Raw genomic sequence first — 25,102 nt, 5'->3', positions numbered from 1 at the left:
GAGCCAATCAAGTGCAACTGTACTTCATATGTGAAGCATAACACCAGAATTCACACACAGGAAATGTACAACAACTCATTTATATTGTGCCGTTAACATGATAAACACTCAAGAGGCATTATAAAACAAAAGATGAAACAAATTCACATAAGGAGTTTTGAAAAGAAGATAGGTTTTAAGGAATGTCTTAAAGGAGGAAAGAGTTTGCGAGAGAGTAGCAACACGAGATGGTATAGTCAGATGCTCAGGAATATGGGAGGGGAAGTTTACATGGAGGGTGAGACAGGAGAGGACAGTAAAATTAGGGAGTATCCTTTTAGGTCAGAGGTGAGGAGAATTTTCCATGTGCAACTTTGGACCTCTGCCTCAGAAAATGGTAGAGATGGGTCATTGAATATCTTTAAAGTGGAGGTGATTCTTGTGAGGCAAGGGAATCAAAGGCTACTGGGATAGAAGGGAATGTAGAACTTGAACACAAAGAGACAGCCATGATCTTATTGAATGGCAGAGCAATCTCAAGGGGCTGAATGGTCTACCTCTATTCCTATTTCATATGTTCGTAACTCAGCGGGCAGCATGGTGGCACAGTGGTTAGCACTGCTGCCGCACAGCGCCAGGGACTCGGGTTCAATTCTGACCTTCACAATTCTGTGTGAAGTTTGTACTTTCTCCCTGTGTTCGCGTGGGTTTCCTCCAGGTGCTCTGGTTTCCTCCCACAGTCCAAAGATGCGGGTAGGTGGATTGGCCACACTAAATTGCTCCTCAGTGTCCAAAAGGCTGAATGTGGTTACGGGAATTGGGCGGAAGCGCTCCTTCAGAGGGTCGGTGCAGACTCAATAGGTTAAATGGCCTCTTCCTGTACTGAAGGGATTAAATGCATTGAGATGGAGGTAAATAAAATCACCCAAGATGAGAAGCCATCCAGTGCAGGGGTAGGAAACTATTGAAGATCGCTCATTGAGAAAATTGGCATAGTCCTTGGTTGGCAGTAAAGAACCAGGATTTTAAATAAGAGGTGAGACAGGAAGAACAAAGCTTGGTGGTCGAAGGAGGAATAAATGCCAGAGGAGCAAGGTTACAGACCAGGGGAAGATTTGATTATAAAAGTCACATGACCACAGTCAAGGTGCGGCAAGTGGTGTAAAGTAAAACCAGGCAGGAAGGTTTCAATTAAGGAGAATGTGTCACCACCCCATAGCCACATTTCTATCAGGGCCTTGATGTTGATCCAACATCTACAATATGTTCATGGATTGGAGGGGCTTTATTTTTGAGTAAACAGGTATTCTGGAGTGAGCTGTAGAGAGGGGCACAGATAGCAAATTGCTGGCACAGTCAACAACATTAGCACCAGGAAGGGCGAGTTGAACAGGAGGTGATTGGCAAGATCAGCTCCCAGCTAGCTTGCTAAGCAGTAACATCAGCAAAATAATTGGATGGGGCAGTCATGGTTGCAAGTCGATGAGCCATTCAGAGAATGCCAAGAGAGGCATAGGGAGAAGCTGGTGGCTTCTCCAAAAGGGAAGCACATCTGGGATTGGGATGAGAAGCACTTGAGGGTAAAACTGGGCAAAACATATGCACATCCACATCATTACTACCACATTGCTCATGGCATGTCAGAGATGATGCTGTTGCAAAGACAGAGCGTTTGCTTGGGTGAGGAAAGAGGGGAGGAGATGTACATAGAATTTGATTTGTCATGTGTACCGAGGTACAGTTAAAAGTATTGTTCTGCGTTCAGTCCAGACAGATCGTTGCATACATGAAAAAAACATAGAACACACATAAATACACAATGCAAATACATAGGCACAGGCATTAGGTGAGCATACGGAGTGTAGTACTACTCAGTAGAGAAGATGTGTGAAGAGATCAGTTCAGACCATAAGAGGGTCATTCAGGAGTTTGGTAACAATGGGGAAGAAGCTGTTTTTGAACCTTTCAGTGCATGTTCTCAGACCTTTGTATCCCCTGCCCGATGGAAGAAGTTGGAAGAGAATAACCCAGGTGGGAGGAGTCTTTGATTATGCTGCCCGCTTTCGCTAAGGCAGCGGGAGATGTGAACAGAGGCAATGGATGGGAGGCGCGTTTGCGAGATGGACTGGGCTGTGTTCACGACTCTGTAGTTTCTTACGGTCTTGGGCTGAGCAGTTGCCAAACCAGGCTGTAATGCAGCCAGATAGGATATTTTCTATGGTGCATCTGTAAATATTGGTAAGAGTCAATGTGGGCATGCAAAATATCCTTAGCTTCCTGAGAAAGTATAGGTGCTGTTGTGCTTTCTTGGTTGTAGCGTCGACATGGGTGAACCAGGCCAGATTGTTGGTGATGTGCACACCTAGGAATTTGAAGCTCATCTCCACCTCAGCACCACTGATATAGACAGGGGCGTGTACAATAATTTGCTTCCTGAAGTTTTGCTGACGTTGAGGGAGAGATTGTTGTTGTTACACCACACCACAACATTCTCTATCTCCCTCCTGTATTCTTGACTCACTGTTGTTCGAGGTCTGACCAACTAAAATTGTGTCATCAGCAAACATGTAGATGGAGCTGGAGCCAAATGTTGCCACACAGTCATGTGGATAGGTAGTCTAGTAGGGGACTAAGTACGCAGTCTTGCGGGGCCCCTCACTGAGAACTATCGTGGAGGTGGTGTTGTTTATCCTTACTCATTGTGGTCTATGGGTCAGGAAGTCGAGCATCCAGTTGCAGAGGGAGGAGCCAAGTCCTTAAGTTTGGAGTTTTGGTATGAGCTTGACTGAGTCAATGAATAGGAGTCTGACGTAGGAGTCCTTGTTGTCGAGATGCTCCAGGGGTGAGTGTAGGGCCAGATAGATGGCATCCACTGTGGACCGATTGTGGTGGTATGTGAATTGCAGTCCATCAAGGTATTCTGGGAGTATGGAGCTGATGTGTCTCATGACCAACCTCTCGAAGCACTTCATAATGACAGGTATCAAGGCCAATGAACAGTAGTCGTTGAAGCACATTGCCAAATAAGAACCAGTCATCGGTATGATGGTGGTCTTCTTGAAGCAGGTGGGAACTTCGTAACGGAGTAGGGAGAGGTTGAAGATGTTCACGAATTAGCACTGCTGCCTCACGACGACGCGGTCCCATGTTCGATCCTGGCTCTGGGTCACTGTCCGTGTGAAGTTTGCACATTCTCCCAGTCTTTGTGTGGGTTTCGCCCCCACAACCCAAAGATGTGCAGGGCAGGTGGATTGGCTCTGCCAAATTTCCCTTAATTGGAAAAAATTAATTGGGTACTCTAAATTTATTTTAAAAAGAAAAAAAAAATAGGTGTCCACGAATCCACCTGCCAGTTCATCCGTGCAGGATCTGAGTTAACGACCAGGGACTCCGTCAGGACCCGTTGCTTTCCGAGGGCTCACGTTCAAGAAGGCCGATCTGACTTCGGGAGCTGCGATGGTAGGTATAGGTGTGTCCGAGGCTGTTGGAGCAGTCGACAGCGGTTTGATGGTTTCTGCTCGAACCAAGCATAGAACGCATCGAGGAGGGGTGCCCTGCTGCCGGAGATTCTACTCGGCTTTGCTTTGTAGCCGGCTATGTTGTTTAAGCCTTGCCACAACCAACGAGAATCCGTATCGTTGGTCTGTGACTCTAGCTTAGTCTGATATTGTCTCATTGGATTGGATTATTGTCACGTGTACCGAGGTACAGTGAAAAGTATTTTTCTGAGAGCAGCTCAACAGATCATTAAGTACATGAGAAGAAAAGGGAATAAAAGAAAATACATAATAGGGCAACACAACATATACAATGTAACTACATAAGCACTGGCACGGATGAAGCATACAGGGTGTAGTGTTAATGAGGTTAGTCCATAAGAGGGTCATTTAGGAGTCTGGTGACAGTGGGGAAGAAGCTGTTTTTGAGTCTGTTCGTGCGTGTTCTCAGACTTCTGTATCTCCTGCCCGATGGAAGAAGTTGGAAGAGTGAGTAAGCCGGGTGGGAGGGATCTTTGCTTATGCTGCTCGCTTTCCCCAGGCAGCGGGAGGTGTAGATGGAGTCAATGGATGGGAGGCAGGTTCGTGTGATGGACTGGGCGGTGTTCACGACTCTCTGAAGTTTCTTGCGGTCCAGGGCCGAGCAGTTGCCATACCAGGCTGTGATGCAGCCCGATAGGATGCTTTCTATGGTGCACCTGTAAAAGTTGGTAAGGGTTAATGTGGACATGCTGAATTTCCTTAGTTTCCTGAGGAAGTATAGGCGCTGTTGTGCTTTCTTGGTGGTAGCGTCGACGTGGGTGGACCAGGACAGATTTTTGGAGATGTGCACCCCATGGAATTTGAAACTGCTAACCATCCCCACCTCGGCCCCGTTGATGCTGACAGGGGTGTGTACAGTACTTTGCTTCCTGAAGTCAATGACCAGCTCTTTAGTTTTGCTGGCATTGAGGGAGAGATTGTTGTCGCTACACCACTCCACTAGATTGTCTATCTCCCTCCTGTATTCGGACTCGGCGTTACTCGAGATCCGGTCCACTATGGTCGTATCGTCAGCAAACTTGTAGATGGAATTGGAACCAAGTTTTGCCACGCAGTCATGTGTGTATACAGGGAGTAGAGTAGGGGGCTAAGTACGCAGCCTTGCGGGGCGCCGGTGTTGAGGACTATTGTGGAGGAGGTGTTGTTGTTCATTCTTACTTATTGTGGTCTGTTGGTCAGAAAATCGAGGATCCAGTTGCAAAGTGGGGAGCCAAGTCCTAGGTTTTGGAGCTTTGATATGAGCTTGGCTGAGATTATGGTGTTGAAGGCAGAGCTGTAGTCAATAAATAGGAGTCTAATATAGGAGTCCTTGTTTTCGAGATGCTCTAGGGATAAGTGTAGGGCCAGGGAAATGGTGTCTGATGTGGACCGGTTGCAGCGGTATGCGAATTGCAGTGGATCAAGGTGTTCTGGGAGTATGGAGGTGATGTGCTTCATGATCAACCTCTCGAAGCACTTCATTACGACTGAAGTGAGGGCCACCGGACGGCAGTCATTGAGGCACGTTGCCAGGTTCTTCTTTGGTACCGGTATGATGGTGGTCTTCTTGAAGCAGGTGGGGACCTCGGAGTGGAGTAGGGACAGGTTAAAGATGTCCGCGAATACCTCTGCCAGCTGGTCCGCGCAGGCTCTGAGTGCACGGCCAGGGATCCCGTCCGGGCCCGTCGCCTTCCGAGGGTTCACTTTCAGGAAGGCCAATCTGACTTCGGAAGCTGTGATGGTGGGTATGGGTGAATTATGGGCTGCTGGGGCACTCGACAGCGGTTGATGGCTTTGAGGAGGTTGCACCTGGATTTCTTGTATAGATCAGTGTCGCCTGCCTTGAAAGCTTCAGACCTGACCTTCAGTAGGGAGTGAATATCCTGATTAAACTATGGTTTCCGGTTGGGGAATGTACGTACTACCTTCTTTGGCACACAATCTTCTACACTCTTGCAGTGAAAGAATTTGTGAAATAGCTGCCAGAAATCACCCTGCAGATAATACATGTTTTTGATTGGTGCTGGAAAGAAAACCCTATGGTTACATAAATTAATCTCTGGGAGCAGCTCTTTACTATGCATCCACTTGCTTTTTAAAGCAAGACCAAGAAACTAAATATCTCTGGAACAATACTTAGTATAATTAAATAGTAGCTTCTGGCAAAGGAAAGTAATTTATTCAGAATCAATCCCGGCTCTGGGTGACTGTCCGTGTGGAGTTTGCACATTCTCCCCGTGTTTGTGTGGGTTTCGTCCCCACAACCCAAAAGATGTGCAAGATAGGTGGATTAGCCACGCTAAATTGCCCCTTATTGGAAAAAAAAAGAATTGGATACTCTTTTTATTTTAATTTTTTAAAAAAAAAGTTATATTAAACTTGTATAAAACCTTAGTTCGAGCACAGTTCTGAGGCTGGATTCTCCGTCCCGCCGTGCCACAATTCTGTTTCAGCACGCCGGCGGAATGCTCCATCATGCCGGCTGGTCAATGGGGTTTCCCATTGTGGGGCAGCCCCACGCCGTCGGGAAACCCCCGGATTGCCGGCAAAACACAGTATTCCACCGGCAGAGAATCCAGCCCCTGGTCTCCATATTATAAGAAAAAGTTACAGAAACACAGTAGAAGGTCCATGAAGCCAGAACTGAGAAAAATTGAAAAGGTTGGAGCTCTATTCTCTGGAACAAAAGGCAGCTGAGGGGTGGCCTGATAGGTGTTTGAAGATTATGAAAGAGGTAGAGGTAGGAATAGGGTAGGCAGATACTTATAGTGGAGACCAAAACTAGAGGTCATAAATGCAAGACATTCACTAAAAGAAAATCCAATAGAGAATTTAGAAAATACTCTTTACCCTCAGAGGGAGAGAGGAGGCTTGTGTGGAGCATGGATCAGTTGAGCTGAATGTATGTTTATGTATTGTGTATATTCTATGCAAGTATTACCCAAAAGGAGAAAGGGAATTACAAAAATATTACCCACATGGTTACTAATAACAACATTTTCCTAGAATTCTTCCTATATTAAGCCATCCAAAACTTGTTTCCATATTGCCTCAAATCCCATGGGACTAGTAAAATGATAAATCTATTGCAGATTCACACTCTCAATCATTCTATCCTGTGATTCCATGCTAGAAGATATAAGTGCACAGATCCTGGATTAAAATATGAGCAGACTAAAGTGTGAGGCACTCCCACAGTCAAACAGTCATAATTGAATAAGGAAAGCTCAGTGGCGCATAGTCAACACTGCTTCAATTCCGACCGCGGGTGACTGTATGGAATTTGCATGTTCTCCCCATGTCTGCGTAGGTTTCCTCATCGTGCTCCGGTTTCCTTCCGCAGTCCAAGGATCTACATGTTAGGTGGATGGCCATGATAAATTGTCCCAAGTGTTCCAATATTAGGTGGGATTACAGGGATAGGGCTGGGAAACCAGGCCTGGGTGTGGTTCGCCTTTGGGGGTTCGCACCGACTCGATGGGCCAAATGGCCTCCTTCTGCACTGTCGGGATTCAATGATTCTGAAAACATTCATTCAAGGACAGACCCCAGAATTAAGACATGAACATTTAATATAGGGGCTCCCTCAATCACCTCCAATTTAATTCTTGATATGAAATTGAGCATGAAGACCAAAAAGAACTTGCATTCAATGTTTAGCCTATACTGACTTAATTCATCTCGGCCAAGAAAAATGGTAGAAAACGACAACCGGTTATGATATCAAGGGCTGAGTTTGGATGGTTTGGGGGCATTGACAGATGAAGGCAGAGAAAATTTTTTTTTTAAATGACACGGTTTCTATTCCTGATCACGAAACAGACAATTTTTTTAAAATTCAGGAAGACCACTTCCTGAAAGGTATGTCTTGATATCAGTTGGGAAGCAGTTTGCGGGTCATCTGGGATAACCCATGCAGTTGAGTAGACCACAAAAACACTCTGCCTATACTCAGAAACATACAAAGAAACAGCCTCTTGGGTGAGGCTCATCAAAACTATATCCCAGCATGAGGAAAAGTGAAAATTAAATTTCAAATACAAGTCAGGAATAAGGCTTCTAAGGTTTGTGATTCCAATTCAAAAGAGTTGCAGTTTTCTCGGATTTGGGATTTACAGGGGATGCTGAATACTAGATTAAAATGACAAAAGCAGATACAAAAGTCTAATCAGCAATTATCTCCATCTCTCACTGTCCATTTATTTTCTGAGTGATTAACATAGAAACGGTTATATATTATATTTTATATTTGTGGCAGTAATATTATTAAAAACTCTATTTGCTAAAGCTGTAATTAAGGTGTCATAAAAGAGTGAGGGTATCATCTATTCCAACCACTTACTTCGTTAGAGATTAAGAGCTAATGGAACATTGGATGGTTTCCTGGAGTATAGATAATTTATGATGGATTGTACTTGGTCCCAGCTAAGCAGGTCATTGGATGGCTCCCTGCAGTGTAGATAATTTCTGAGGGATTGCACTTGGTCCTAGCTAAGCAGATCATGGAATTTAGGGAATACAGATGATGCAATTAATGTGAGGAGCCAGGCCTGTCTGTAGTTTTGCATTCTGTCATTGGATTTTAAGTTGAACAGCAGTTTTGTCAAATGCTGTTAGGTTGAGCAGAAGTGTACTGGAACTCTCTCCAAAGGTCTGCACAGCTAAGCTAGTAATCTGTTTTCTTAACTTTATTTCTAAGTGGCATTTGAACTGCATTGGGTTGCTTAATTGGAATTAGTGGCAAAGGTAGATAGTACATTCAAGTTTTTCCTTTCATTCAAGAACTGTTTTATTGATAATTGTAAAGCTATTTCTTTGATGTTAATGTGGTTAATTCTGTGTTTAAATTAAAGTTTATTTTAACATAAAAGATGCCTACCTACTGGTCAGAGTCATCACTTCTGGGGTGAAGTATCCTTTCCTCAGTTTTACAAATTTCAAAAAATTGCTTGGGGTTCTCATCCGGTATCCTAACATCTGGAAGTGCACTCCAATACGTTCTATATGTAACTTTTGGCCTTTCCAGAATTATATTTTGCTATCTTTCTGAGCCGGATTTCAATTGATTCCTTTTTCCTTTGTTCATGCTCAGCCAAAGGAATCACAGTAACATGATCGTGAAAATAATCAAGAGCCAGAAAAGTAAATGCTCCCTCACAGGCAAAACGACCATTAAAAAAAGACAGCCAACTACACCACAAGCCCGGTGGTGGTGGCTACACTGAAGAGTTGGGGACAGTGGAGACGGCATAGGGGAAAGACTGGAGCCTTGGGGGGGGTCCCCGATAAGAAACAACCATAGGTTTGCCCCGGGGGGAATGGATGGGGGATATGGAATGTGGCAAAGAGCAGGAATAACGCAACTGAAAGATCTGTTTGTGGATGGGAAGCTCGCGAGTCTGGGAGCGCTGACCGAGAAATATGGGTTGCCCCAAGGGAATGCATTCAGGTATATGCAACAGAGGGCTTTTGCGAGGCAACAGGTGAGGGAATTCCCGCAGCTCCCGACACAAGAGGTGCAGGACAGAGTGATCTCAAAGACATGGGTGGGGGATGGTATGGTGTCAGATATATGTAGGGAAATGAGGGACGAAGGGGAGACTATGGTAGATGAACTAAAAGGGAAATGGGAAGAAGAGCTGGGGGAGGAGATCGAGGAGGGGCTGTGGGCAGATGCCCTAAGCAGGGTAAACTCGTCGTCCTCGTGTGCCAGGCTAAGCCTGATTCAGTTTAAGGTATTACACAGGGCGCATATGACTGGAGCACGGCGCAGTAAATTTTTTGGGGTGGAGGATAGGTGTGCGAGGTGCTCGAGAAGCCCAGCGAATCATACCCATATGTTTTGGTCATGCCCGGCACTACAGGGGTTTTGGATGGGGGTGACAAAGGTGCTTTCAAAAGTAGTGGGGGTCCGGGTCGAACCAAGCTGGGGGTTGGCTATATTTGGGGTTGCACAAGAGCCGGGAGTGCAGGAGGCGAGAGAGGCCGATGTTTTGGCCTTTGCGTCCCTAGTAGCCCGGCGCAGGATATTGTTAATGTGGAAAGAAGCCAAGCCCCCGGGGGTGGAGACCTGGATAAATGACATGGCGGGGTTTATAAAGCTAGAGCGGATTAAGTTTGTTCTAAGGGGGTCGGCTCAGGGTTCACCAGGCGGTGGCAACCGTTCGTCGAATACCTCGCAGAAAGATAGATGGAATGGAAGAAAGAAGGCAGCAGCAGCAGCCCAGGATCCGGGGAGGGGGGGGGGGGGGGGGAGGGGGGGGGGGAGGAGAGGAGAGGAGGAGGAACCAGAAGGACTCTCAGGGTTGTTAATATATACTGTATAATATGTATAGGTCGTTGCTACAGATAATTATATATTGGACTGTTAAATTATATTTTTGGAGAGTGTTACTTGTGATAAGGCAGTTGCCAATTAGGGTTAGTTTTCATTTTGGTTATTTATTATTTATTCATTTTTTTTTTTGTTTATAAAATAGGTCATTGTTATTTGTGTTGTTATAATATTGTGTAAAGGATGCACAATGTACTGTGTTGGTTGACCAAAAATTTTCAATAAAATATTTATTTTAAAAAAAAGACAGCCAAACAACATGTAATAGATTGCACCAATGTAAAAGTCACAATCCTCGAGTTTGATGGTCATAAAAAAAATGTATAATTTATGGTACTGTATTATAATAATGTCAAATGTTTAATTCCACCAGTGACATACCAAAAAGTGTTTATTTTAAAAGGTTTAACTCATTTGTTTCCCGGTCTTTCCATACACTCTACTGCAGGGGTTTTCAAAGAGGGGGTCGCGACCCGCGGGGTGGATCGCGGGCGTGTGTGATAAGGGTCACGGAGGTAGGATTGTATTGCTGCTCGTTGCTGCCCATCAGCTGCTAGCGCAGAGTTTCCCAGTGACTGCATTCAGAAGCCTGCAGGGAAAACCCTACCAAAAATGTCAATTCAGTCCACTCCTTAAACAATTACAAGAAGGAAAGATTTGACAGTTAGGAATTCAAGCTTATCACACCAGATTCATTTCTATCAATTTTGCTCCTTTAATTATTTTAAAGAAGTAATTTGGTTTTGGCGACATGGGAGCTAGTGGGCGTACATTTATCAGGAAGATCACGCTAGAGTCAATGCAACTCAGGGGAAGTGACCATGTGTCAACCACTGTAGGAGAGAACAAAATGGGGCTTCATAATTTTAAAATCCTTTGCTAATTTGTGTTTGGCATTTCTGTCCGGAAATGTGATAAAGTCGGACGCTGATGAGTGAAGGGTGTTACGGTGGCATTTGATTAAGCTACGAAATTGTTAAAGCACGAGAGGCAACTTTGAAGGGCAGGATTGGCAATATCATAAATATTGTAGTTACGCATTGGAACCGTTTACAAAGATCTGCAAATGGGATTCAGACTGTTTCGTGATTCTGCACATATTTGTTTTAAATCCCTCCACACCACTGACCATGAAAACTGTCATTCCTTTCTCCCTCTATTTTAATTAAATGCCTGCCCACTTATGCTGATTTCATGTGTCTGTGAAGGCAAATGTATTCAATCGCACAACTCAGCCAGCTCATATAACTCTCAGCGGTTTCAACACTGTATGGAAGACACCGTGTCGCTGAGAAAGGGGACACAGGATGACTGAATAAGGGTATGCCTTTAATTTCTCTTATTCTTCTTTTTAGCTTTGAGCAGTGTTTCAAAGTTCAGTGATAAAAAAGAAATGGCTGAACGTTTCAGGTCGATGACTTTCCATCACAGCCATCAAGTACTGCCTAATCTGCTGGGGGGCACGGTAGCACAGTGGTTAGCACAGTTGCTTCACAGCTCCAGGATCCCAGGTTCGATTCTCAGCTTGGGTCACTGTCTGTGCGGAGTTTGCACTTTCTCCCCGTATCTGCGTGGGTTTTCTCCGGGTGTTCCGGTTTCCTCCACAGTCCAAAGATGTGCAGGTTAGGTGGATTGGCCATGCTAAATTGCCCTTAAGTGTCCAAAAAAGGTTAGGTGGGGTTACTGGGTTCCAGGGAGAGGGTGGAGGTGTGCGGCTTAAGTGGGTTGCCCTTTCCAAGGGCTGGTGCAGACTCGATGGGCCGAATGGCCTCCTTCTGCACTGTAAATTCTATGTTCAATTATCCTCTCCTCACTCAATGTTGACATAAGTTCAACGCACCAGGAGCTATTAGGTAGTGATTAAGAACAGGAAAACAAGATGATTTTGTTTCTCTCTTGTCTGGAACGAGGATGCTTTAGCGCCCCAACCATTGCCCGGACTCAGAAAACTGGGGCAGCGGACGGGATGTGGATTTTGGACGTCGGCTGGCATGGGTCCCAAGTTTGGCCCATTGGCAAAAGTGGGTCCCGGGGAAAAAAGTTTGAAAAGCACTGCTCTACTGTAACAAGATGCCAGGAGGTAACAAAAAAATGAGGCACTTTGATTTTCCTTGACCCACTGTGACTGAATTACAGTCCTAACTACCAACTTGAGATTGGGAATTTATCAAGTGGAAGCGAGTACATCATTTGGCGTGCATGTTGCAAGCTCAGAGTGTCAATGCATTTTCCCATAATTAAAAATTAATCACATTTAATATCCCTACAGGTTTACCCCGCACACCTCCGAGTTATTTATAATCGAAAGACTATTATTTTGAGATGTGGAGATGCCGGCGTTGGACTGGGGTGAGCACAGTACGAAGTCTTACAACACCAGGTTAAAGTCCAACAGGTTTGTTTCGATGTCACTAGCTTTCGGAGCGCTGCTCCTTCCTCAGGTGAATGAAGAGGTCTGTTCCAGAAACACATATATAGACAAATTCAAAGTTGCCAAACAATGCCAGGAATGCGAGCATTAGCAGGTGATTAAATCTTCACAGATCCAGAGATGGGGTAACCCCAGGTTAAAGAGGTGTGAATTGTCTCAAGCCAGGACAGTTGGTAGGATTTCGCAGGCCAGATGGTGGGGGATGAATGTAATGTGACGTGAATCCCAGGTCCCGGTTGAGGCCGCACTCATGTGTGCGGAACTTGGCTATAAGTTTCTGCTCGGCGATTCTGCGTTGTCGCGGGTCCTGAAGGCCGCCTTGGAGAACGCTTACCCGGAGATCAGAGGCTGAATGCCCTTGACTGCTGAAGTGTTCCCCGACTGGAAGGGAACATTCCTGCCTGGTGATTGTTGCGCGATGTCCGTTCATTCGTTGTCGCAGCGTCTGCATGGTCTCGCCAATGTACCACGCTTCGGGACATCCTTTCCTGCAGCTTATGAGGTAGACAACGTTGGCCGAGTCGCACGAGTATGTACCGTGTACCTGGTGGGTGGTGTTCTCACGTGTAATAGTGGTATCCATGTCGATGATCTGGCACGTCATGCAGAGATTACCATGACAGGGTTGTGTGGTGTCGTGGTCACTGTTCTGAAGACTGGGTAGTTTGCTGCAAACAATGGTTCGTTTGAGGTTGCGCGGTTGTTTGAAGGCAAGTAGTGGGGGTGTGGGGATGACCTTGGCAAGATGTTCATCGTCATCAATGACGTGTTGAAGGCTGTGAAGAAGATGACGTAGTTTCTCCGCTCCGGGGAAGTACTGGACGACGAAGGGTATTCTGTCGGTTGTGTCCCATGTTTGTCTTCTGAGGAGGTCGGTCCGGTTTTTCGCTGTGGCGCGTTGGAACTGTCGATCGATGAGTCGAGTGCCATATCCCGTTCGTACGAGGGCATCTTTCAACGTCTGTAGATGTCTGTTACGCTCCTCCTCGTCTGAGCAGATCCTGTGTATACGGAGCGCTTGTCCATAGGGGATGGCTTCTTTAATGTGTTTAGGGTGGAAGCTGGAGAAGTGGAGCATCATGAGGTTATCCATGGGTTTGCGGTAAAGCGAAGTCCTGAGGTGACCGTCCTTGATGGAGACGAGTGTGTCCAAGAATGCAACTGATTTTGGAGAGTAGTCCATGGTGAGTCTGATGGTTGGATGAAACTTATTAATGTCATTGTGTAGTCGTTTCAGTGATTCTTCGCCGTGGGTCCAAAGGAAAGAAATGTCATCGATGTATCTGGTGTATAACATCGGTTGAAGGTCCTGTGCGGTGAGTAGGTCTTGTTCAAACTTGTGCATGAAGATGTTGGCGTATTGGGGTGCGAATTTGGTCCCCATGGCTGTTCCGTGCGTCTGAATGAAGAACTTGTTGTCGAAGGTGAAGACGTTGTGATCCAGAATGAAGCGGATGAGTTGCAGAATTGCGTCTGGAGATTGGCAGTTGTCGGTGTTGAGTACTGAGGCTGTTGCAGCAATGCCGTCGTCATGGGGGATGCTGGTGTAGTGCCGAGACGTCCATTGTGACGAGGAATGTTCCTGGTTCAACTGGTCCATGGGTGCAGAGTTTCTGTAGGAAGTCCGTCGTGTCGCAACAGAAGCTGGGTGTACCTTGTACGATGGGTTTCAAGATGCCCTCGATGTAGCCAGAGAGGTTCTCACACAGGGTCCCATTGCCTGAAATGATAGGGCGGCCTGGTGTGTTGGCCTTATGTATTTTTGGGAGGCAGTAGAGATCTCCAATGCGGGGAGTACGTGGGATGAGAGCACGTAGGGTGCTCTTAAGATCTGGATCCAAGGTCTTGATCAGTCTGTTAAGTTGGCGGATGTGTTCCTTGGTCAGATCTGCGGGTAACTGTCTGTAGTGTTCTTGGTTGTTCAGTTGTTGGTATACTTCTTTGCAGTAGTCCGTTCTGTTCAGTACGACAGTGGCCCCCCCCTTTGTCTGCTGGTTTGATGACGATGCTGTGGTTGGTCTTGAGAGCGTGGATGGCATTGCGTTGTGCTTGGGTGTCGTTCGGGGTTGTCTTGTGAATGCGACTGATGAATCTGGCATTGACGCGACTCCTGACGGCTTGAGCATACATGTCGAGTCTAAGGCAGCGGCCTTCCGGAGGGGTCCAATTCGACCCTTTCCTCTTTGGTTGCAGCACCGCAGATCTCTCGGTCTGCTGTTCCGGTTCATTGGTAGTCTGCTTGGGTTCGCTGTTGGCCTCTTGGGGTCTGTGGCAGAATTCCCGGAGCCTCATTCGCCTGATGAAGTCCTCCGTGTCTGCCGCGAGACTGATGGCGTCCATTTTGGTGGTGGTGCAGAAATTAAGCCCTCTGCTGAGGACTTCGATTTCGTCTGGTTGAAGGGTGTAGTCTGACAAGTTGACAATAGATTTCCCTGTATTGTTTTCTACTGTGACACCGGGGGTGGCTTGGTTGCTGCCGGTGGTGATGCCAAGTTTCTGTCCTGGCTTGAGACAATTCACACCTCTTTAACCTGGGGTTACCCCATCTCTGGATCTGTAAAGATTTAATCACCTGCTAATGCTCGCATTCCTAGCATTGTTTGGCATCTTTGAATTTGTCTATATGTGTGTTTCTGGAACAGACCTCTTCATTCACCCAAGGAAGGAGCAGCGCTCCGAAAGCTAGTGACATCGAAACAAACCTGTTGGACTTTAACCTGGTGTTGTAAGACTTCGTACTATTATTTTGAGGTGCTGGAAGAGGCCTAAGCTTTTGTGAGGAAGCATGGACTGAGGCAAGTTAATTGTGGTCGTATTATGTATGAGATCTTGCTGTTTTCGGAGAGGACTTGTAGTTTTCGGGACCTGTTGGGGTTTCTTATACCAATTTGTATTTTATTGTTCTTGTATTGTTCATTAAGGTTGGATGTGGGCGGGGGCTGGTTGTTATGGTTATTTATTTCTATATGTCCCAGGCGGGAGTTGCCCTGCTAGCTGAAGAAGTTAGATTACGGGACTGAAGGAGTGGGTTCCCGTACCAGCCTCCCCGAACAGACGCCGGAATGTGGCGACTAGGGGCTTTTCACAGTAACTTCATTTGAGGCCTACTTGTGGCAATAAGCGATTTTCATTTCAAGGAGACCCATTTGCAGGTCAGAGACCTGATACAGCTATGGAAGGGTTGGGTGGGACAGTTATTCCACTCGGGATTTAATGGTAGGGCCCGTGGGGGGGGGGGTCCACAGTGTTGATAAATAAAAGAGTTTATTTCTCAGCTGTTACGCTCCTGCCAGATCCAAATGGGAGAAACGTGATTATCAGAGGGTCTTTGGCGATTACCTTGGTGGTGGTCCTAGTCAATGTCTATGCTCTGAATTGGGATGATACAATTTACATGAATAAATTACTCGCCTCAATTCCTGATTTAGATTCACACCAGCTAATCTTGGGGAGAGACTTTAATTGTGATCTAGACCCTAGTTGGGACCGATCTGTGCGCGCGTGGGGGGGCTGGCAGGCCAGTGGCGGTTTTTACATCTGAATGATAAGGATTTTACGGTCCTCTCCCAGGTACATCAGGTCTCTTCTCGAATAGGCATTTTTGTACTGGGTAGGTCTCTTCTTTCTGGAGTGAAGACAGTGGGATACCCGGCAATTGGCATCTCAGACTTTGCTCCATATTTTGTGGATTTAGTGTTTGAGCCGGGTCCCTTTCAACGCCCACCGTGAAGACTGAACACTGGGCTGTTGGCAGATAAAAGTTTGTGAGCCATATCCTCCACCATTGGGGAGTACATTAGGTCCAACAAGAGCGACTCTGTCTCCTCTTCTATGTTATGGGAGGCCCTTAAGGTGGTCATTAGGGGAGAGATCATTCTTTTAAGTCACAAAGTGATAGGTCTGGGAGGATGGAATGGAAGAAGGAGGTGGACTGACAGCATTTGATTGCCCCTATATTGAAGTTGCTAGCATCTAGAAAGAAATTTCAGACAGAATTTGAGCTACTCTCAACAGATAAGACAGTGGGCTGCGACGCTCGAGTGGGGGTGACTATTGGGAGAAGGCCATATGGGGAGGGGGAGGGGGAAGGGGGGGGGGTCATGGAGGTGGGCTTGTCATGGTTCTAGTTTGGTGGTGCACAGCCATTCCCCGCAGCCGAAGTTACGAAGAAGCCTCGCATGGTATCCACTATGTACAAAACTAACATCTCCTGCACCAGCAGAACCACAGTACCACAGCCATCCAGCTTACAGCACAGGCCTCTTACATCAGTAGCAATGGAGGACGTTCCACAGACCTAAGCAACAAGCGCTCCACCCATGAAGCGCCCCAGGTTGTCCACGCAGGAGGCACTGGCCCGCCCAAGAACATGCAGAGTACAGCCAGCTGGCACAATCACGCGATCGAGGCATACGACCAAACCATACACAAGATTCCAGCACTACGTAACGAATGGGTCAACAACTGGCCTCTGTTTTCCTCCTTACACAAGATGGGGATGGGGATTGGGGGGGGGGGGGGGGGGGGGGTAAGGAGACACGATGAGCTGTGCACCAGTTACAACAACTTCAAGCTGTGTCTCACCCTACGTAACTAGTTATGTATTGTTCACCTGTACAATCTGTATGTTATGAAATGGCTTGCACACAATTAATGTCGGTGCACTCTGTTACCACCAGTTGTCCCAACTGGAGGAGCGGTTGAATAAACTCGGTTTGTTCTCACTGGAACGAAGGAGGTTGAGGGGAGACCTGATAGAGGTATACAAAATTATGAGGGGCATAGACAGAGTGGATAGTCAGAGGCTTTTCCCCAGGGTAGAGGGGTCAATTACTAGGGGGCATAGGTTTAAGGTGAGAGGAGCAAGGTTTAGAGTAGATGTACGAGGCAAGTTTTTTTACGCAGAGGGTAGTGGGTGCCTGGAACTCGCTACCGGAGGAGGTGGTGGAAGCAGGGACGATAGTGACATTTAAGGGGCATCTTGACAAATACATGAATAGGATGGGAAGAGGGATACGGACCCAGGAAATGTAGAAGATTGTAGTTTAGTCGGGCAGCATGGTCGGCACGGGCTTGGAGGGCCGAAGGGCCTGTTCCTGTGCTGTACATTTCTTTGGTCTTTGTTTGTTATGCTCTTGATAACTGCCTCACTTCCGTTTTCTCCTGCAAAATCTACCTCGAGCCCGGTGGTGGTGGCAAAGCGGAGGATTTGTAGGCAGTTCAGGCAGCATTTTAAGCTCAGCTCCTATCATTTCCAGCCCCCATCTCTGGAAATCACCACTTTGTGCCAAAGGATTTGGACTCGTGGTTTGGGTCCTGGGGGAGGGAGGGAGGAGCTGGAGAGGTTTAGGGATGTGATTATAGAGGGTAGGTTTGTTGCATTCCAGATATCTGCACTCAGATCCTGCCTGCAATGTAAGCTCCACTGGAGGAGGCGAGAAAGGAGGAGGGGGAGCTGAGTCTGGTTTTTGAGGTAGGGGTTTGGAGTGAGGCTCTACACGGTCAACTCTACTCCTCCTGTGCTCGGCTCAGCTTGATTCAGTTTAAGGTGGTGCACAGGGTATATCTGACTGGGACCAAGTTTAGTGGCTTTTTTCCTCAGGGGTGGAAGACAGGTGCGTTCAGTGTTCTCAGGTTCTGGCGAATCATACCCATATGTTCTGGTCCTGTCCAAAACTTGTCGGCTTTTGGGTCTCCTTTTTTAGCACCATGTCAGGGATTCTTGGTATCGAACTGGAGCCATGTCCGCTGGTGGCCATTTTCGGGCTTTCAGACTCGCCAGTGCTGCAGCCAGGGGCAAAGGCTGATGTCCCGTCCTCTTTTTCGCTCGTTGATAGCCAGAAGGTGAGTTCTGCTGAGATGGAGTTCTTCCACTCCGCCCAGTGCCTTGATGTGCTGGGTGATCTAATGGATTTTCTATACCTTGGGAAAAGGTCAAGTACACCATGAGAGGTTTGGTAGCTGGGTTCTACCAGCAGCCATTAATTTCCTCTTTCAGAGAGTTAGTCACTGTCAGCTGTTAGGGAGGGGGGATTATTAGGGTATTAGTTGGGGTTTTCTTTTTTAAAAAAAATATTTTTATTCACGGCTTTTTACATTTTTTACACAAAATATCAGAAGACCAAAACAACAATCACCAAATCCCCCCCCCCCCCCCCCCCCAATCATCATAGAATTTACAGTGCAGAAGGAGGCCATTCAGCCCATCGAGGCTGCACCGGCCCTTGGAAAGAGCACCCTACTTAAGCCCCCGCCTCCACCCTATCCCCTTTTATTCCCGTAACCCCACCTAATCTTGTTTTGGACACTAAAGGCAATTTAGAATGGCCAATCCACCTCACCTACACGTCTTTGGTCTGTGGGAGGAAACCAGAGCACCCGGAGGATACCCACGCACACAATAGGAGAACGTGCAGACTCCACGCAGACAGTGACCCAAGCCGGAAATCGAACCTGGACCCTGGAGCTGCGAAGCAACTGTGCTAACCACTATGCTACCGTGCTGCCCTATCGACTCCCACAAAACAAACTCGACCTTTTCCAACTGGGTTACTCACTCATACCCCTGCCTTCAGCAGCTCCAAGTCCTGCCAACACAACAAAGTATGTCTCCGGGCTATCAGGGAGGCAAAGGCCAATACATCAGCCTCTCTACCAAACCTGGACTCCTGGATCTTCTGACACACCAAACGTCACCACCTCCACATCCAGAACCTCAGACATAATATCCGAGAATAATGAAAATCGCTTATTTCCACAAGTAGGCTTCAAATGAAGTTACTGTGAAAAGCGCCTAGTCGCCACATTCCGGCACCTGTTCGGGGAGGCTGGTACGGGAATTGAACCGTGCTGCTGGCCTGCCTTGGTCTGCTTTCAAAGCCAGCAATTTAGCACTGTGCTAAACAGCCCCTGTAATGCCAAAACCAACACTGGACTCATGGAGTGCCTAAGCGACGAGAATGGAAGAGGTGCCAACAACAGTTCTTTCAGGGCAGCATGGTGGCAATGTGGTTAGCATTGCTGCCTCACGGCGCCGAGGTCCCAGGTTCGGTCCCGGCTCTAGTCACTGTCCGTGTGGAGTTTTCACATTCTCCCAGTGTTTGGGTGGGTTTCGCCCCCACAACCCAAAGATGTGCAAGGTAGGCCGATTGGTCATGCTAAATTGCCCCTTAATTGGAAAAAACTAATTGACGAATTGGGTACTCTAAATTTTTTTATTTTTTTTAAACAATTCACTCAAACTAATCCCCCTGCACGACGCTGCCTCCATCCACCCCCAAACAGATTTCTCTTCCACCGCACATTTCCTCAAAAGCTCCATAATCCCTCCAATGCTACCCACCAGATCCAAGATATACAAGAGATCAGCCGTATATAGCTAAACACTATGCTCGGCAGCCCCCCCTCAACAGCTTAAGTGCCATTGCCAACGGCTCGATCCCAAGGCGAAAAGCAACGGGGAGAGCAGACAGCCCTGTCTCACCCCATCAAGTAACCCAATGTACTCCAAACTCATCCGGTTCGACCGGACACTCGCCACCTGCGCCCTGTACAACCGAATCCAATCCACAAAACCCTACCCAAACCAAACCGCCCCAGCAACTAACTATGCCCACTCCACCCAATCAAAGGCCTTCTCCACAGCTACTGCCACCACTACTTCTACCTCCTGCCCCTCCGAGAGCATTATAATTACTTTAAGCAGCTTGCGTGCAGTCGCCAATAACTGCCTTCTCTTTAAAAACCCTGTTTAGTCCTCCTCTACCACCCCCAGCACACAGTCCTTAATTCACAATGCTAGTACCGTCATCAACAACTCTGCATCACGGCGCCGAGGACCCGGGTTTGATCCCACGTCACTGTCCGTGTGGAGTTTGCTCATTCGCCCCGTGTCTGCGTGGGTCTCACCCCCACAACCCAAAGATGTGCAGTGTAGGTGAATTGGCCATGTTAAATTGCCCCATAATTGGGGAAAAAATGAATTGGGCACTCTAAATTTATATTTAAAAAAACTCCTCTCCAAAGTTCATGTCCTCACACTCCTCCCAGTCCATGGCCTCCCAAAATCCATCGCCTTCTCTGGCGATTCAAAATAAAATTCCCGTTTTTGATGCGTCACCCACAAGAGGGCAGGGTACAAAACCCAAAGTTTTATCCCTTTCTTGAAGACTGCCAGTTGTATCTGGCCCTCTGCTTAGCCAGCTCTGCACCCAGATCCTGGTAAATTTACAGCTCACTCCCCTCCCAGGTGCATTCCTTGAACTGCCTCACCCACCTCAGGATCTTTTCTTTATCCAGACCCGACGCAGTCTCACTGCCATCGCCCTTGGCGGCTCCCTCACCTGCGGTCTCCTCCTCAGCACCCTTTGCGCCGATCCACCTTGAGGGGCCGGTCAAAGGCCCCCTCCTCTCCCATCAGCCTTTCCAGCATGCTCACCACATACTTGGTGGCTTCCGCTCCTCACTGCCCTCAGGCATCCTAACAATCCTCAAATTCTGCCCCCTGGAGCAGTTCTCGAGGTCCTCCAATTTCTCTTTCAGCCTTTACTGGCTGCTCATCACCATCCCCATCTCCGCCTCCAGCGAGGTTAGCCGATCCACGTACTCCACCACCGTCTCCTCCACCTTCTGGATCGCCAGGCCCCGAGCCTCCTGCCTCTGCTGCACTCGCTCAATCATCACCCTAAGCGGCTCCATTACCTTAGCCAAATCCTTCACGGCCTCTTTCCTCTGTTGCTGGAATTTGTTATTTAAAAAGTCCACCAGCTGCTCCATCGAGCAAATCAATGCAAAATGTTCTAACCATAGCCATATATCTGTATGGAACTATGGGATGGAGGTCACATACACTCTCACAGGAAAGGGAGACATCTGTGAGAATAATATCATTAGACAGTTCTCACCAATCAGAGCATGGATCATCGAGCTGCTATTGTGATGTTGTTGATGTGTGACAATAGGCAAAACAAATTGTTGCCCAGAAGAAATTTGCAAGGACATTTCTGTTCAAAATACTCTACTAAGACTGCGAACGATATACTGCTGAATTGCAAAGAATGCACTGCAATGTATTTTTCTACAATGAAGGGAGACACCATTATTTCCCCTTGTGCAAGACTTCCAGAATAGATGTCCCCAATGCAATAGTCTAGGTTATACAGCACAATAATTTTTTTTCTAGATAATAAATATTTATATAAGCACCCATAGAATATCAAGATAGCACCAATTTTTATTTTATTGATAGGTCAATGGCAGGAACACCTTTGATCCCTTTTATAGTGTAATAACTGAAAATCCATTGAACACGCAGTATGGCTCAGCATTCAACACAAGGGTATTGACTCCAATACAAACAGGGACTAAACAGTTGGCTTGTAATGCAGAATAATGCCAGCAGCACAGGTTCAATTCCCGTACCGGCCTCCGCGAACAGACGCCGGAATGTGGCGACTAGGGGCTTTTCACAGTAACTTAACTGAAGCCTACTTGTGAGAATAAGTGATTATTAAAAGAAATTCCATTTAAAAAAAAACTAAGGGCCAAATAAAACAGACAAGTATTGGATTCAAAACCTTTTCTTCCATTCACAGCAAAAAATCTGAAAGTTCTTTAACACTGCACTTTAAATATTAGTCATGAGCGACAGCTTAGCAGCATTAGTGTATTAGCATTAGTGTGTTAATACGCTGTGGTGAGACAGACAATTACATCTTTGATTTGCATGTTGATACCTGAAGTTGTTATCCACATTATAATCGCACTAGCTATATTACATTTTTGGAAAAATATTGCTTCTGCGTCTACTTGCACATCTAGGGCAGATGAGCTGTTCTCTGCCAAACACCCTAAAGCATTAAAAACCAACAAGGTAGGTTGTCCCCCTACAACTCCAAAGGGTTGCGGATTCATTATCACCATTTGCAAGAAAAAAATTTCAATCATCCAGTAACTACAGTACTGATAACATGTACATACATACATATGGATTAAGAGCATGGCGGATCTGATGGTGGTCACAACTCCGCAATAGCCCATTGACTATTTTTAAGGCAGAGGTTCACAACCCTGGCCCCGCCACTCTCCAGGAAAAATGGAGTTCCAAAGATCCTCAACCCTCGGGGGAAAAAAAATTGCCATCTCTGTACTAAATAGGAGACCCATTATTTTTAAACTGTCCTTTACTTCTAGTCTCTCCCACAAGGGGGAACATCCTCTGTCAAGGCCCCTCAGGATCTTGTGTTTAAATAAAAATAATTGAATTACATTATATTTAAATATAATATTTAATTACATCATTGCAAAACCAGTGAGTGCACAATTTAGGCCCAAAAGAAATCTCAAGGTTAATCCTAAGAAGTACTTTTGACCCAGAGTCAAATCAGCCAGAGGACCTACAGCTACTTGCTAACAGAAAAACGTTAATTTTAAAACAACTATAACTCCATTAACAGGGTTTGACTCGTTTAGAGTGAGGCCTATTTAAATGACCCATTCGGTTGAGATATGGAGCCTTATGCTATCCGGGAGTCTTCATCTACTGTGCCAGCCTCCCCGAACAGGCGCCAGAATGTGGTGACTAGGGGCTTTTCACAGTAACTTAATTGAAGCCTACTTGCGACAATAAGCGATTATCATTATCTCCAGCAGAAGAAGTGGAAATGGCATTTCTTTTTGAAGTTAAGATTTGACATATCTTGTTCCTTTAAAAGTTCAATTTAATGAGTTTCCAAGCTGTCTCACTAATAGTGGTCATGAATCTTAAACACTGACATTTCTATCAAAATTCTGAGACCTCATGTTAATGTGCTGGAATAACACCAAGGTGACTTGTTTTTATCTCGGTGCCTCTGGTTCAAATGGGTCACACTGGGTAACCGAGTTCACAGGTCTATTGTGCACTTATGGATTTCGTTGGATTTTTTTTCCCCCTCGGCTAGCTGGCAGACAGAAGCTGTTGTCAAGGTAGAAATTAAGGAACAGCCTGAAAGTGTGAGCAACAGTCCTGATGACGCACATGTCCCACATGTAGCATTTAAAGCTACATTTCTTGTACGCGCCACCGAGCCATTGTCAGGATGAATGGTGGCTGTTACTGATGTGCCCCCATCCAACCCACTGACTGGGGTCACCGGCACCACCATGGAGTGATGCACACCCTCTCACTCTTACCTTAATCACTCTGTCCACGCCGTCCTCAGACATACTGCTGATCTGAAACGGGGAAGGTGGGAATAGGGGGAAGGGAGAAACAAACCCGGCTTGGCAAGAAGGTAGCCGGACCGGGAGGTGGGGATGAGGACAAGGCCCGGGCAAAGGGTATGGGGGTGGGAGGGAAGGGGAGTTGGGGGAAGGGGAGAAATATCGTGCCCCGTTTAATCCAGCTCTGAAAATATACTGGACAACCGACGGCTTCAAATCGACGAGGTCTCCGTGCCCGGCATTGTGAAGAGCAGCTTCGCGTTACCTCACTCGCCGGCTACACGGATCCCCGCAATCGACGGGCCACCATTACTGGCACAGCTCATCTTAACGCACAGCGCAAGCGCCGCCGCCAAGCCCGACACGTCAGGCTGCGACGTCATAGCGTCCTCCGGTTGCCCGGGCATTTGTCGGGAGGCATGCCGGGATACCTCCCGGGAGGGTGCTTGGTCCTCCGAATTCCAGGTGGTGGCGCCGTTTTCAGTTGAGCGTTTTGCTCTGGCGCTTGGTCAAAGCTGCCGATAGTGGAAATCTAAAATAAACGCAAAACATTCTGCAAATACACGTCAGGTTAAGCAGCAGCTGCGCAAAGGGAAAGAAACAGAATTAATATTAACTTATTGTCACAAGTACGCTTCAATGAAGTGTTTTTTTAAAAGCCCCTGATAGCCAGTGCCTGTTTGGGGAGGCCGGTACAGGAATTGAACCCACACTGCTGGGATTGTGTATTACAAGCCAGCTGTTTAGCCCACTGTGCTAAAACCTTCCTATCTCCTGACTAATGTAAGAAGTTTGAAAAGTGAATAACTCGATGGGAGGGGTCTTTAATTCTGCTGCCCGCTTTCTCCAGGCAGCGGGAGGTGTAGACAGAGGCAATGGATAGGACAGTGCTTTTCAAACTTTTTTCCCCCGGACCCACTTTTGCCAAGGGCCAACCTTGGGACCCACACCAGCCGACGTTCGAAATCCACATCCCATTCGCTTCCCCAGTTTTCTCTGAGTCTAGGCAATGATTGGGATGTTAAAGCTTCCTTGCTCCAGACAAAGGAGAGAAAGAAAATCATCTCGCTTTCCTGTTCTTAATCACTACGTAATAGCTCCTGGTGCGTTGAACTTATGTCAACATTGAGTGAGGAGAGGATAATTGAACTTAGAATTTACAGTCCCGAAGGAGGCCATTCGGCCCATCGAGTCTGCACCGGCCCTTGGAAAGAACAAACCACTGAAGCTGCACACCTCCACACTATCCCTGGAACCCAACCTAAACTTTTTTGGACACTTAAGGGCAATTTAGCATGGCCAATCCACCTAACCTGCACATCTTTGGACTGTGGGAGGAAACTGGAGCACCTGGAGGCAACCCACGCAGACAGGGGAAGAACATGCAGACGCCGCACAAACAGTGACCCAAACCGGGAATCGAACCTCAGACCCTGCCGCTGTGAAGCAACCATGCTAACCGCTGTGCTACCATGCTGCCTCCAAATTGAGCTAACGGACACCCAGAATACGAAGTGCCTGAATTTAAAACAGACCAGGTGGGGATTAGGTCGATATCAGAGTGGGTGCTCGGCACATATAAGGCGCCGGGTTCTATTCCCGTGTCCCCATCCAAATGTTCTTAATCGGGTGGCACCG

General features: G+C 46.9%; 1 protein-coding gene across 6 annotated transcripts in view; it reads right to left on the bottom strand.

Moving 5' to 3' along the window:
* Nucleotides 1-23,795, bottom strand: part of mapkapk5 (MAPK activated protein kinase 5) — a 157,537-nt gene extending 133,742 nt beyond the window's left edge. For 2 of the 6 annotated variants that reach the window (XR_011936515.1, XM_072485046.1), the window contains exons 1-2: nt 23,435-23,794; nt 17,914-18,184 (exon numbers count right to left, since the gene is read on the bottom strand). Coding sequence is in view for 2 of the 6 variants with exons in the window: in XM_072485046.1 (XP_072341147.1) it covers nt 17,914-18,021 (108 nt within the window). In the remaining 4 variants the exon portion in view is untranslated. Of the gene's footprint in view, nt 1-17,913; nt 18,185-23,434 lie in introns of all 6 variants that reach the window. The other 4 variants (XR_011936579.1, XR_011936569.1, XM_072485126.1 and 1 more) reach the window with 4 other exon arrangements.
* Between the last annotated feature and the right edge of the window lie 1,307 nt (nt 23,796-25,102).

This window comes from Scyliorhinus torazame, chromosome 1 (genome assembly GCF_047496885.1).
Source record: "Scyliorhinus torazame isolate Kashiwa2021f chromosome 1, sScyTor2.1, whole genome shotgun sequence".
Lineage (NCBI taxonomy): Eukaryota > Metazoa > Chordata > Chondrichthyes > Carcharhiniformes > Scyliorhinidae > Scyliorhinus > Scyliorhinus torazame.
This window is presented reverse-complemented; position numbering and strand designations above follow the sequence as displayed.